At 38.3% G+C, this 14070-nt stretch overlaps 1 protein-coding gene across 7 annotated transcripts in view; it reads right to left on the bottom strand.

Moving 5' to 3' along the window:
• The window catches only part of LOC122840863 (receptor-type tyrosine-protein phosphatase mu-like), a 205059-nt gene that overhangs the window by 138807 nt on the left and 52182 nt on the right, over positions 1-14070 (bottom strand). For all 7 annotated transcript variants that reach the window (XM_044133617.1, XM_044133618.1, XM_044133619.1 and 4 more), the window contains exons 4-5: positions 6245-6519; positions 1103-1181 (exon numbers count right to left, since the gene is read on the bottom strand). In XM_044133617.1, coding sequence (XP_043989552.1) covers positions 1103-1181; positions 6245-6519 — 354 coding nt within the window. The remainder of the gene's footprint in view (positions 1-1102; positions 1182-6244; positions 6520-14070) is intronic.

The raw sequence follows: 14070 nt of genomic DNA, 5'->3' as shown, positions 1-14070 counted from the left end.
AAATCTGGATTTAATTGTTTACCAAAAAGAGAAGTTAATGTAATATTTGAACATGTAAATCTTTTTCTCAGTAAACATTTGTCCCCTCAAAAAAAACCCCGTAATGATTCATTAGTTTTTTTGTATAAAGTGGAATGGCACAATAAATTGCTGACTAAAATATAATACTTGTGTAAGCCACAAGCAACATTTTGTTCTGCTTGTTTAGTGATTCTGATGTTTTTGTCTGGGTCCTCCATCAGAAATATTGCAAAATTCACAGGCGTATATGGTGGAGCGATACCTACTTTAAGATTAGCAGTTGGCGATTTGTGACTGCACTTCGATTATGATGCGAGACGTTTTGTACCCAGAAAGGTGAAGAATAAAGTTAATTGTCTTGTAGCAAAAAGGCCGTGAAGGTCTTGAGAGTTTTTTGCTTGAAACCATCGTGATGTGGCTCTTGTAAAATATCTTTGTTATAAGAAACGTTTCAATATGCCCCAAGTCAGGGCTATTAATTGGTTTTGATAAGGAGAATGATTTCTTTCTAGAAAATTGGAGAGTTTAGCTGCTTTCTTTGCCTTTCTGCATCTCTCTCTTTATGCATTAAATACATATTTATTGTGTTCTTCCGCCTACTACAGACAGATATTTTGAATGCGTGGATTACTTGGGTTGTTACCAACATCTGCTGCAAATTTAAAATCGATAGAAATTTTTCTAGTGAATAAAACATTGATGTGTTCAATATTTGTTTTCCCTGCTGTGAGTTAAAGGCAGGAAGGTACGGTGAAACATAAAAAGCTGCAAGATGGTTTCTGGGGTTTGTCTTTGAGGTCTTTTTTGTGTCATTTCTCAAGGGACAGATTTCAGACAGCCTCTCCAACATTATATCCCATATGTGCTTCAGCATGTCAACTATATCCTTGTAAATCTTCATTGAGCAGAGAGAGAGAGGGGGTTCATAGCGGGACTGGCTGTAACATATCCTTTGAGGCCCTTCTGTCTAAGTGGGAAGGCCTTGAGCGAAAACGCGGCACAGGTATTCGGAAAGGTGTCACGAAAAGGACAATGACAGTTTTGATGATATTCTTTTATGGTGAAGGGAAAATAGACTTACTGCACTGGTGGCCCTGGACCACAATGTCTTTGATGGCCAGCAAGCCGCGCTGCCCTGAGGTTATGGCTTCAAACACAATCTGAGGAGGAGAAAGGAGACTCATAACACCACTGATAAATTACACCCTCCTTCAAGAGACACCTGAGTGTGGGCCGGACGTGGGCAAAGGAAAAGTCCGGCTCTCGCTTAACTCACTCTGTCCTCTTTCTCAGGGGGGTGCAGCTGGTGCCACAGCTGCAGGCCATCGACATTATTTCCACAATATGTCACAGCTGACAAGTGTTATGACATGCAAGTGTTAAATTAAGTTTAAGCCCTCAGACGATTAGCACACAGTCGGTGACAAACACAAATGTGGGAGTTGAAAGGCAAAGATAAAAGGTCGGGTTAGGACTTTCTTATCTAATCACTTGATTTCTCTTCCCTCTAGATTTCCTTTAAACAATTAAACACTGATGCATTTAAAATTTTGAAACACTGTCACAGTTTCAAAATTTTATTTATCATTGTTGGAACACTTGGAGCTCTAATGGCTGTAAATCTTAACTAGAAAAGCACAAAATATTTTATAGAAGATGTTCAGTTTAGGATAAAGTATAGACTGGAGCTAAGAGAGTACAACAACGACCATCCATACTTTATATAACCTCAACTAAAAAATATGTCTTAAAATGAATTTACAGTATAAAAGGAAGTGAATGCATATGGAGAGGAATTAAAGGAACACAATAAAGATTTAAATAAAGATTTGCATTTAGCTCCCACGAGTCAACATACACCAGAGGCCCCTTTTACTGAAATTCAAATCTCAAATATTTTGGAGCATCAATCAGGGTTTCTTTTTTCATCGTTTCCCTGCATTTAGTTCGCCAAGCATCCAATCAACTGAGACCAGTTTTGTTGTCTCTCCCAAAGAAAAACTTCTCCAAACCCTTTTGCTGCAACTATGTTTCACTATAAGGTTTTATTAAGGGTTTTATGCAGTGTTGGTTTTCACCTTGCATGCGAGTAAAAAGAAAAAAAAGAAGTTATATTTTGGGCTGATATGACCAGAGCACCTTCTTCTACGTCTCTGGTCTCCAAAGACGATCCATAATGGTTGGTGTCATGCGTGTTTAAAATGTTCCCAACATTCAACATGGCTGTATTAATTGAATAGTTCATTAAATGTCATCTGTAGAGGTTAGATACGGAGGAGGTTTATTTAGGCATTTGAATCAGCTGTTTTGGAGCAGAGACACATATAGGACCTGCAGGATACCGCCGTGTACCTTTTGGTTCATCCTTTACTCCCTCCAGTTTTAGATGGTGGACTGAATAATGTTCCTGGAAATGCTTAAAGAAATTCTGCTCTAAGTTTCTCTCCTTTCTTTCTGACATGTCTTATTGTGTTCTTTGGTCCTCCGGATGCTGTAAGGTCTTCTGACAAACCTCTGAAGCAACTGAATGCTGTGTATTTTTATTTAGAGGTATTAAAGTAAATGGGGGTAAGTGCCAACGAAGCCAACGCTTCAGAGAATTGCTTATAAGCAGTTTTTAAAACTACCTATAATCTTGTAGTTTAAGAGCAAAAACTGAGTTTGTTTCAACTTTAATCATTAAAGCATCAGTATCCAGCTGAAAAAGAATTTAGAAAAATTGGAATAAAATTTGAATTAAAAAAAGGACGATTTATGATACCATACCTTTGTTAAAAGGAACAAAGTCTTTAAAATCCCTCACCTTGTGTGACAAAATCTCCTGCTGCGTTTAACAGTTGCTCTAATGTGGTTTCTTAAAAGTTGGGCCCTCTGACAGAACTTCTAAAATAAAGTGCAACTGTGCAGCACATGACGAAACTTTGAACCTATTTTAAGGGCCAAGCTCCCCTCCAAAACAAATGGCCCTAAGCCCTGAGAGGAGGGTGTGTCGCAGCAGAATTTCAAAGCTATGTGCTCGTTGGTCTGGAGTGTGATAAAAAGGGAAACAGCTTGCCAGTCCCTTCCCAAACCCAGGGCGTGGTGCACACAGCAATTACACCACACGCGCTCCAGCCACACATGTTTTGCCTGCTGTGACTCCTGAAATATCAACCTGGAAAGTCTGTTGACTTGTTATATTATTAGACATGTCCTACGTAAGGTGTCGCACACAAACATGTCCTGCCGGCTGAACAGTGACATATTTCCTAGATTCCTTTTGTAGCTCAGGAATATGGAGGCTGAGATACTTACTCCTGTCATCTGGGAGGCAGGATGCCTTCAGATAAGACCGTCTAATTATAAATTTCTTTTCTCGTCTCTTGAAATATGAAAGCAAAGTCTTGGGTGCCAATTATGGCCTCATTAAGGGCTAATTTAAAGGAAATTAAAAGGCCAACCACTCTATATATTGCCACCAGACAAATGAACTGGCCCCCACACTCTAATTGAAATCTTTTGTTTGTGCAACAGACATCAGTCAGCCTCCCTAATAGCTGTGATATAATTGATTCCAACATCAATGATGGCTCGGCACATAATTGGGCCTGACCCGCACTGAAAATATTCACATGGGACAAAGCTGTTGATGTCATAGGAAAGTTCACTGTTCTCATTTGTCAGAGAGACCGACAGTAGGACCAGCGTTAAGTGTCTACATCACTGCACTGGAGATTCCTTTGGGATTTAGTTAAATACTTTACAGCAGGTTTGATTAGCCCTGCTGCATATTCTGCTGCACGGACATTAATACAAATGAGTGCATTTAGATTGAATGCCTTTTTGGGCTATACATGAACAAAATGCAAAGTTCAGAGAAATTTTTTAAGTTTAAAAAAAAAAAACGTTAATCAGTTCTGGAACAAGGGCCAATGTAATTACTGATACGTGTGATCAGATGCATGACAATCTCAAGTTGAAGTTCGATGGATAGCTAGACCAATGAGTAATTGTCAAAAGCCACAAAAGGCTGGAACGATGCCTGAACGCCTTACCAGTAATTAAAAAAATAATTTCCATGTGTCAGGTGGCTTTCCTTTGACAATTTCCTACGTTGCTATGCAATTAAGGATACCTATAATTAGTGGCATGTTGTTAATTAGTGACAATTTCAGGCATTGGTGTCCTTGACAGATTGTTGCTAAGATCATTAGCATCCTCGCATTTACCCATGATGTCAGTTTAGCTCTGGAACAATTACAAATGAAAGCAGGTCCTTTAGGCTGGAGGTTTGAAAGGCACCAGAGGCTGCAAATGTTTCCAATACCCAGCAATGCACAGTTGGTATGTTGGGTATAATGCTGCGGACCATTTGTTTTGGGATGTGTTCATTCCCATACTGTCTTGAAAAAAATAACCACTCCCTTTTCACATATCATGTTACAATCACAGCCTTTAATGTAATTACTGATACATGTGATAAGCAAAGCTGAAAGTGAAATGGTATGATGATGATAGAAGGTCTTGAGATTTTATTTACAAATACCAATTGGTCAAGAATAGCATGCATTTTAATTAAACCCATTTTCCCTAATAGCACTGAAATAAAATCCAGTGCAACCAATTGCATTCAGAATTCCTCTTAATTAGGAACCTGAGTTCATCTGTGAGTAATTTAATCTCAATGTTCTTTGAAGTGGTTGGTTAGAGAACATTATTGAACAAATTGAGAAGACCAAAACACACACCAAATAGGTCAGGGGAAAAGCTCTGCAGAAGTTTAACATGGCAATAGATGATCAGTGTTTTAATTGTTTAAAGGAAATCTATAGGAAAGAGAAATCAAGTGATTAGATATGAAAGTCCTAATCAGACCTTTTCCTATCAACGCCACTCACTTTGGGAACCACTGCCCCAGGTGGTCAATGAAGTATATTCTCTTCTGAACTTGTCAAGCTAAACAGAGGTATTTGTTAATTTAAGAAATTTAAGAATAAACACCCTTTATATTTAGCTACAGATCTCTATGTGAATGTAAGACAAGCAAAGTTTTTATACACCACTTGTCTTGAGCCAGCCTGACAATATTTGACCAGACTGGCTTTACGTATTAACACACAAGGTAAGCATCTTGTCAGCAATTTGCACTGACTGCTGCTACTATCTACCACTTTTTTCCCTTATTTTGTCTGTGTGGCTCTTATTAATCCTTCCACACTGCATCCAGCAGCGAGAATCTCAGCGGTATCGCTTGTTAACTAAGTTATCAGAGCGGCTATGATGAGCAGGCAGCAGGACTCCCATCGCCTCCAATGTGGTCCAGACCCTGCCAGGCCTTAATGAAATAATACACTGAAGGACCTGCTCCCTTTGGGAGGTTAAGGGGTCTCTCTGCATCAATTAACATTTGGTGGACTCGTGGAACAAGCCCGACGAAGACTAATAGCCAGGCAAGTGTGAAATCACCTTGCCCCAGCCAGCAGTCAGGTGCATTGGTAAGTGAAAATGAGTTTCCAAAATTGGAAAAAAAAAAAAAAAAAAAAAAGGAACTGACTTGGATTGAAGGGAAAGAGAACAGATTGCCATGGATACAGAGGCAGCTGCAGAGATCAATAATCCAAGGTGCTTTGAATGGGCTTTTGTGCAATTGTTTAGACATTCTCAAATAAGAATTCTGTCTTGTTCCACATTGTGAAAGGCTTTAAATGACTTCAGATAAACTATATAGGATTTCTACTGCTTCTATAGAGATGCTACATGTGTTAACAAAATTGTTGGTACCCCTTAGCCAGTGACTGAAAAGCCCACAATGCTGGCTGAAATAACTTAAAACTGCAAAAAAGAATTATTATTATTATTTTTAAATTAACCAATGACAATCACACGTTGCTTTTGTATTAGGAGTCTACTGAATCATTTTTTTAAATAAACTAATGAAACTGGCATGTTTCAGCTGGTCAGAGAAGCTTGAAGACATCTGTAATGCTAATTAATTAACATATTTCTATAATAAAATTACTTTAAATCTTTTCTAGAGGTGCCATCCTTTTCTTACAGGCCTGTTCCAGTTGTTCTGCTTTTTAAATCGATTCTGTTGAACCACAGCTCAAAGGCAATGTTTGATTTCCATTAGTCAATTTTCAGTATTTTTTCTTATTTTCTTTTATTACGTTTGTGGATTCTCTTTGGTCATTAACAGAAGGGCACAAACAGTTATAGCAAAGAAAGCTTAATGTGCGCCCACCTGGTAGAAATTGGGCCAGTAGGTGCTGATGGCCAGCTCCACCTGCCCCCAGGAACGAGACGCTGGTCCTGATACGTTCCAAACAGGCATCCCCATGGGACTGTTGTTTTCTTTGATATAGACATTTAGGTAGCCTGGGTGGCTGTTGTCTCTTCCTCCTATGTAGTATTGGAAAATAACGCAGTGTGTGTCGTTCTCCTTCAGTTGGGGTGTCAGCAGTAAAGCCTTCTGTCCTGCGAAGCGTCCTGACGTGTTCACCATCATAAAAGTGGACCCTGTGACAGAAAAAAGTAATGTCGGCTCATGTTGTTTCAACAGATTTCAGTTAACTGGCAAAAATAGTCATGTATATTTAAAATAAAGGACTTTCAATGCAATCATTAACACAACAGTCAACCTGGATCAGCATTTGCAAATTGAAAATTGCAAAGGACCACTTTAAAAGAAATGTTTGATAGATTAATATATTTGAAGGGAAATGCATTTGTACATGACAATATTACATTTGGTAAGTTGGATGTTTATGTCATAGTATATGTTTTACCAACCAAGACACTGTTCTGTTAATGGAGAGCAATAGGAAGCCCACGATGATGAGAAAAAAAAAATTAAAACAGAAAGAAACGAGTCATAAATATGTTAAAATTGGAGAACCTACAATCTCAAAAGTGTCAAACAGAAATAAGTCGTATTTCGCCTTTTCTGTTGGTTTTCAGCGATAAGGTGATACCATATAGGGTTGATTACATAGTTCCTATGACCACACCATCTGGAAATCTCTCTTGATAATGAGTTTGTTTTCTAAACAAAAAGGATCTTTCTCATGGGAATATGTTGATTCCAAATGGCCAGAAAATGGCCACATTTTCCTACTGAAAAAGGCTGGAGTGAGAACTGTTGCTACTAAGACCTACACAGGAAGCAAGGTCATGGTCTGTGGGGGGTGAAAACACAAAGAAGGAGGCTATATTTCTCCTCACCCAATAAAGAAAACCAAAAAACAAAGTTAATGATACAATGTTTGCAAAACGGGCTGCAGGTGGTAGCACTGTTGCCCTGCAGCAAGAAGGTCCTGGGTTTGAAACCTGACCTGGATCTTTCTGCATGGAGTTTGCATGTTCTCTCTGCGCATGCATGGATCCTCTCGGGGTAGTCTGGCTTCTTCCCACAGTCCATTCTATGTCAGTAGTTCATAGAATAAAAGAACAATGTTCATTCTACTCAAACATGTACCTGTAAAATGTAAAATCAGAGAAATTGATCATTTTAAGTGGTCTCTTGATTTTTTTCTAGAGCTATAAATGGGATGTCTACTGCTTCTATAGTGAAGCTACACGTGAACAGAATTGTTAGACTGATCATTTGGAAAAATGTGAGACTTACACAGTCATTGCATGTCTCTCAATTTAAGACTGTTCTCATTGCTGGGAGAAATGCAATGCTAAATGCTTTCAGAATTCACTGTGGTAAATTACACACAGAGCAGGTTAAATAATAGAGCTTTTAAATCCCTCCATAGGATGCCGGTTAGTCAAGTTTACACTACTGCAGTCAAAGAACAGTCAATTTTACTTTAACATTGTAATGTGGATTTGAACAGGAGATCGCCTTTCCAGAAAAAAACACCACCACTCTTTGGCAATGCTTGATTTCAGTGGGCTCAATTTTTTTGTGCATGCATTTTTGAAATTTTCTTAATGGTTTATAAATTTAGGGTATGGAAAAGATAATTAGGAAGAGCTACTCGCCCAAACACAACTGAAGAGGGACAGGAGTAAAAACAATCATAAATGCCCCTTAGTTGCAACTGATGGCTATTGCAATATTCAACTATGATATCATATTATGAAAACATGTTCTCTCACCATAATGCAGCTCTGAAATTAACCAAATAAAAGGTAAAAAAAATTCCATACAGAATGCTGAGAGTAACAAATGGCTGCTTGAGGAGATTTTCTCGGCATTCACAAATCCAGCTTGTGACCTTTGATGAGAAAATGCTATTACCTAGCCTGATCGTCATTGCCATTCATCAAAATACAAAGACGCATGCACTACAGCTGGGAGGCTAATCCAAGAAAATAGTGGATTTTGAAAAGTGCATTTTCCTTCAATGACAGAGCAGAGGGAAAATGATGAAAAATCAATAAGCTAAAATCTATTTGCCAAGAAAAGCCCCATTTAGATTTTATCACTTAGGTCCAATATTAAAGGTTAATCTAATTCTTTACCCTCTCCCCAATAAAACACAAGTGAGAATTATTACATCGGCCAACTTTCAAGGAGATGCGGAACACATTCTATTTGTCATCATCTTATTTAGCTTGGCTTCATATTAAGATGGCAATAATAATAGCAGTGTTTGAAACACAGCCATAGGAGACTCATTAGGTGCTGAGATACATTTTGGCAGAATGCTACAAATTGAAGGGCAAAGAGAGGTAATACAAACAACCTGTAAACAGGAAGCTTACGCTGCTGCATTCAAGGAAGAGCCAAATCTCTCTTGTTACAGTAAACATGGGGCATTTCACTGAGATTCCTGTATTGAAACGGGTGAATAACGTCAAGTTAAGCAGCAGGCTTGGTCGCCTGAGCGTGGCAACCAGGCAGCATCTCACAGAACCTATTTGTTCCATCAATGACTCCAGCTTGCCCACTTGTCTTGTGCTTCTCTTGTAACGCTCACCAATTTCATCTGTCTGGAGCTTCGGATAATGAGTAGGGGGATTCTGTCATGTTTACGCAATGAAACAAGAGAAGAGGCTTCAGAGGAGCGGCTGGGATGTGTCACAGTTAGTCTAATCGCCTTTGTTTGGAAGGTGGAGGCAGTTGTTATTTCAAATGATTCTTTAAGGTTTTGGGGTAATTGATGAGGGATGTGGATATGTTATGAGAACATGCACTTTATGGATCAATGACATGTCAGATATTTGGCATAGGATGTGTGCAAACGGGGTAAACAGTTGCCTTGCAGCAAAAAGCAAGGCAAGTGCTTGCAGCAAACAGCTTCTGTAGCACACATCTGGAAGCTGAAGATGTGTGCTACCGATCTTAAAGTCCAAGTTTAAGTTCAAAACTTAAACTTGGACTTTACGTTTTAAGTTACTTACCTAAAATCAACATCTAGAAATTATGGGCTTCAAGAAATTTCACAATGATTTGAATAACAATGATATTGTTTTCAACCATCATTGTAGTCACTGGTATAAAGATGCTCCATTATTTAAATATGTAAAATAAAAGACAGAATTCAAGCCCAGTGAAGGTCAGTTATTTAAAAGGTGTGATAGGATGAGTGAAGAAGATGCTAATGTGTGGTTCTGAAGTTCAAGAGTTCAAGAAGGAGGCATGAAATCTTAAGCATGTGAGAGCATAGTAATGATTTTCCCTGGTGACTATAAGATATTGAACAAGAATACGATCCCTTATTGTTCTATTTGAGATCCTTTGTGGTCTGATATATCTAATTTTGTGATTACTCCAAACTGGACAGTGATGGACAGGCATATTAAAGCAAAGCTCAAGAACTTTGGAGTTTGATACGGGTAGCCTCTGTGGCAATTTCATCTGTTTGAAGCTTCTCTTGTTACTATACAAAAACAGATGCTTAGTTTTTAATTAGGGTGATTTTAGGGTCCTATTTCTGAGACATACTTCAAGAAAGGTGAATGCATTAGCTTGGACGAAAAGTTGGGTACACCCTGGACAGATCACCAGTCCGTCCCAGGGTAACAGTGAGACACTCACTCCTGAGAAATACCAGTTAACCTAACAGTAATGTTTTTGGACTGCAGGAAGAAGCGCACCCAGAAATAACCCACACAAGTACAGGGAAAAGATACAAAATCCATGCAGAAAGATCCCAGGCTGGGATTCAAATTCAGGATCTTATTGCTGAAAGAGCAAACAGTGCTACCAGCTGTGCCACTGAGTAACCTCTGACAGAAAAAAAACAACTGTTTTAAGATTAGAAGAAGTTGAAAATAAATAACCTCTTTCAATAGTTTGTGCAGGAATGTTATTTAACCAAGACAGAGTTTCAAAGAATATCATCTTATGAGCTACTTAGGAGTTTGGTATCTCTGTTGTGCAAAGAGTTCTTCACAGTATGATCACTTTCTTATGATTAATTACTATGGACTCTCCAACAGTGTTTGTAATCTATAATTTAATTTCAGTTTTAAGCATTCATATGTTGAGGTTAATTATTTCTGAGGAAAGCATGAAGTGGAGAAAACATGAAGAAAGGGTGCAAACGTGTCAACTCTGAAACACATTTGATTAAACTTTAATCAGGTAGTGCCCTATGAAGACTCCATGTGTCTTCATTGACATCCAGTCTTGTGCAAAAGCAGCCAGATCCTTCTTGTTTTTCCCTTTGAGGCATGAGCAACCCCTGGTATGACGCAAACCAGCACTAGAAATCCTGAGATAAATTCTTCAGTTGCAGCTCATGTTGCATAGATTATGTCTCTATTGCTTTCCTCAAAGATTAAAACAGGCTATTTAGAAGTAATTCAACAGTCATAAGTTTGGGAAATATGTCATTTTTGTTCATAATTAAGATGCAAACTGCAGATCCCTTAAGCCACATTTGTATTTTTTCCACTATAGTCTAGAAATCTATTCATCCATCCCTCCATTGTCTTCTGCTTGCCATAGATCGGGTGGCTTGCTCAGCATTCCTCGGCCAAATGGAAAATCCAGTTTCTCCGACGTGTTTTGGGTATTCCTAAAGTTTCTTTCTAGTGGAACATGTTTCAAAAAACTTTTAAAGAGAGGGACCTCAAAGGCATCCTGATCAGACGTCCAAATAACCTTAACTGAATCGTTTTAATGTGGAGCTTTGCATCAAGCTCCGCGCAGACGACGAAGTGCCTCACCCCATCGCTGAACATGTGTCCAGTCATCCTACAGAAAAGGGTGACTCATTTTAGCCACCTGTCACTAGGATTTTGTTCTTTTGGTCACAATCCATATCTGTGACCATGAGAAAGAATCGGTAAATCCAAAGGTTTGGTTTTTGGTTCAGCTCTTCCTTCGCCACAACAGTTCAAAGGAGCATCTGCATTATGACAGACAACGCCCCATTTGGTCTCTCTCTCACTCCATCCTACCAACACTCTTGAGCAAGACACCTGAAGACTGAACTCTGTTTGCTTTAATCAGAGACTAATCCCAAAGCTGAGTGGAACAATCCACCTTTTCCTGATTCAGAACTTTAAGAAACCGGTTTTACTTCCAGTTGCTGCATGGTCAGCTACATGCCATAAGATGAACACTATAAAATATGACTAGGTCACCAGCAGTGGATGAGATTTACCTCTTATTACTGTGTCCCAGATTTTGTGGGCTTGTCGGAGTTGACACATCTCTTGAATGAGAACTAGGGCAGTTCTTGGCATGTTGCAGACCAAGAATGTGTGTGTCCCAAGTTAGAGGACAGCTTACTCCAGGGTTTTCAGTAAGAACATCCAGCAGGAGCAGAGTGTTTTCTCTTGGCAATAAAACAGTGGATAAAATATTTATAATTTGAAAGTGGCCAATATTTGGTTAATAATTGCTAATGCATAATCCATTAATTTGTAATCATATGTAAGACATTATACCAAAAATCCTTTATGCCACAGTCAATGTGCCAGCAATTTTTATTAAAAAATGTGGAATTTGTTCAAGTAAAACTAAACAAAAAAAGGGAAAATCTGTCCATTATTGTACTTTTGTCTTCAGTGAAAGAAAACAGTATTTCAAGTGTCAGTCAAGTCCCGCATCATACGTCCTCTACCACTGTGTAACACCACAGAAGAAGATCATAGAGTTACATAGATTGTCATTCAGCTTCTATTCTCTCCAAGCCTAATGACCACATACTCGGCAGGACCTGCTGCACCATGACAAGCTAATTAACCAGTAAGACTAAGCGCAAATTATAATGATACTGTTAGTGGAGTGCTAATGTGCTAGTGATGCACAGGGGTGTTTTGTCCCCTCCCACCCCCACTCCATCCCTCTTTCTCCATCTCTTCCGCCTTTAACAACGATGGAGTTCGAGACCAATTAAAAATAGAAAGCTCTCGGCGCACACTGAGCTCGTCTTCACTGTTCCTTAAAGGCCATGGCTCGGCTATTGTCTAAGGTATTCAGAGGAACAGATTTATTATTATTCCAATGTAGGCCACCTTCACCTTCCATTACAATGATGGCTGAATGTGGGGAGCATGGAAACTGGTGTGAAAAATGAATGAGCGGAAGATGAAGCGTCCCCGCTGCTGATGCTGCATACATCCGCTGTGGCTGTTCTTTGGGAAACAAAGGCCACGCTGCTGAAATGGAAATGTGTGACTTCAGAAATTATTAACAATGAACACAGTAAAGTAGAGAAAACATCATTGCTGAACAGTTACTATACTCCAACATTTACTCTGCAAAAATGTTAAGATTAGAGAAAATAAATGTGGAAGCTAAATAGAAATGTAGCAACATTTTTGGAGCTCTAACATTATGACTAGTTTCTCATGAATTATTTTTCTTTTTTAATTACCCTCGACCTTAAGTAGAGCTGCTTCATTGAATTTGTAAAAAAAAAAAAAAAAATTATTATTATTCTCTGAAAGGTTCAAAACATGGATGCAATTTTGGAAGATGAATGTGCAGTGTAATCTAACAAGCAAGGTCTGATAAAATAACACTGAAACGTCCAAATGTTCAGGTTCTGCTGCATGGCTGGGAAACCAAAATAACAGACTTGGTGGTTTAACAATATCGTGAGCCATAGAGACAGAATGTGGACTCTGAGGAAAGCCTTCCATCAGGTTAATCCTGCACCCTGACGGCTTATTTAACTGGCAGAGCAGCTATGCGTTGGCCACAGCTTGTGTCTGTCCATATGGGAGAAAAAGTTCCTGCTGGCGGGAAAATAAGCTGTTGAGGATGGATAATTCCTAAAAGAAAAATACTTAAACTGTGTAATTCTACAGCACAATGTTAGGATCACAATCTATTAACAACTGGTTAATGAACAGCTCTTCAGACTTGTTTGAATCTTAAATGAAGCTTAATCTGGCGCAGGCTTGTTTAACTGTAGCTGAAAGCATGTGCTGGCTTAGAAAAATAAATTACTATAAAGAAAAACAAAATGTCAAAAGAAACTGTAGTATTAATTCATATTGAATTTTGTTGCGCTGCATCATTTTATTTGCATGTTTTGCTTTTTGTGCCTTTTTTGGCCACTTGTTTACTCCTGCTTTTTAACTTTGATATCTGATTTACTAAAATAAATACATAGATAAATTTATAATTTTTTGATCATTTATAATTTTTTTATTATTATGTATTGTTTGTTCTGACACAAGAAACTCACAATGTATAACAGAAGTGTACTTCTTTATTTGTCCTATAAATGTGTTATATCCAAAAATAATCTTTATGATATGAAAAACTCATCCAACCATCTATCTAAAAAATGTATGTTTTAATACTTTAGCAATTTGTGTGAGATTAGCATACTGTAAGATAAAATCACAGCTGCGTTTGTAATGATTTACTCTGAGATAAAAATTTTTACTGGATGCAAAGTTCTCAGAAGTTTCTTGTTACAAACAGCAGATGTGAACGTCACAAGAAAGTCTTTATTAATGATTTTAGATGTTTTTCCTTGAAAGAAAATGAAGCCTGAAATAGTCCTGGTCTTACAAATAACCTCCTGTCTAATCCCAATCATCAAAGTCTACAGTTTGAAGGTATCTGGATTAATTATGATTTGAGTGATGGTCTGAGCTGAGGATATAATTTGCAATAATGACTAGCGCTCATTATTTCTCCGC

Source organism: Gambusia affinis, linkage group LG12, assembly GCF_019740435.1.
Source record: "Gambusia affinis linkage group LG12, SWU_Gaff_1.0, whole genome shotgun sequence".
NCBI classification, from domain to species: domain Eukaryota; kingdom Metazoa; phylum Chordata; class Actinopteri; order Cyprinodontiformes; family Poeciliidae; genus Gambusia; species Gambusia affinis.
This window is presented reverse-complemented; position numbering and strand designations above follow the sequence as displayed.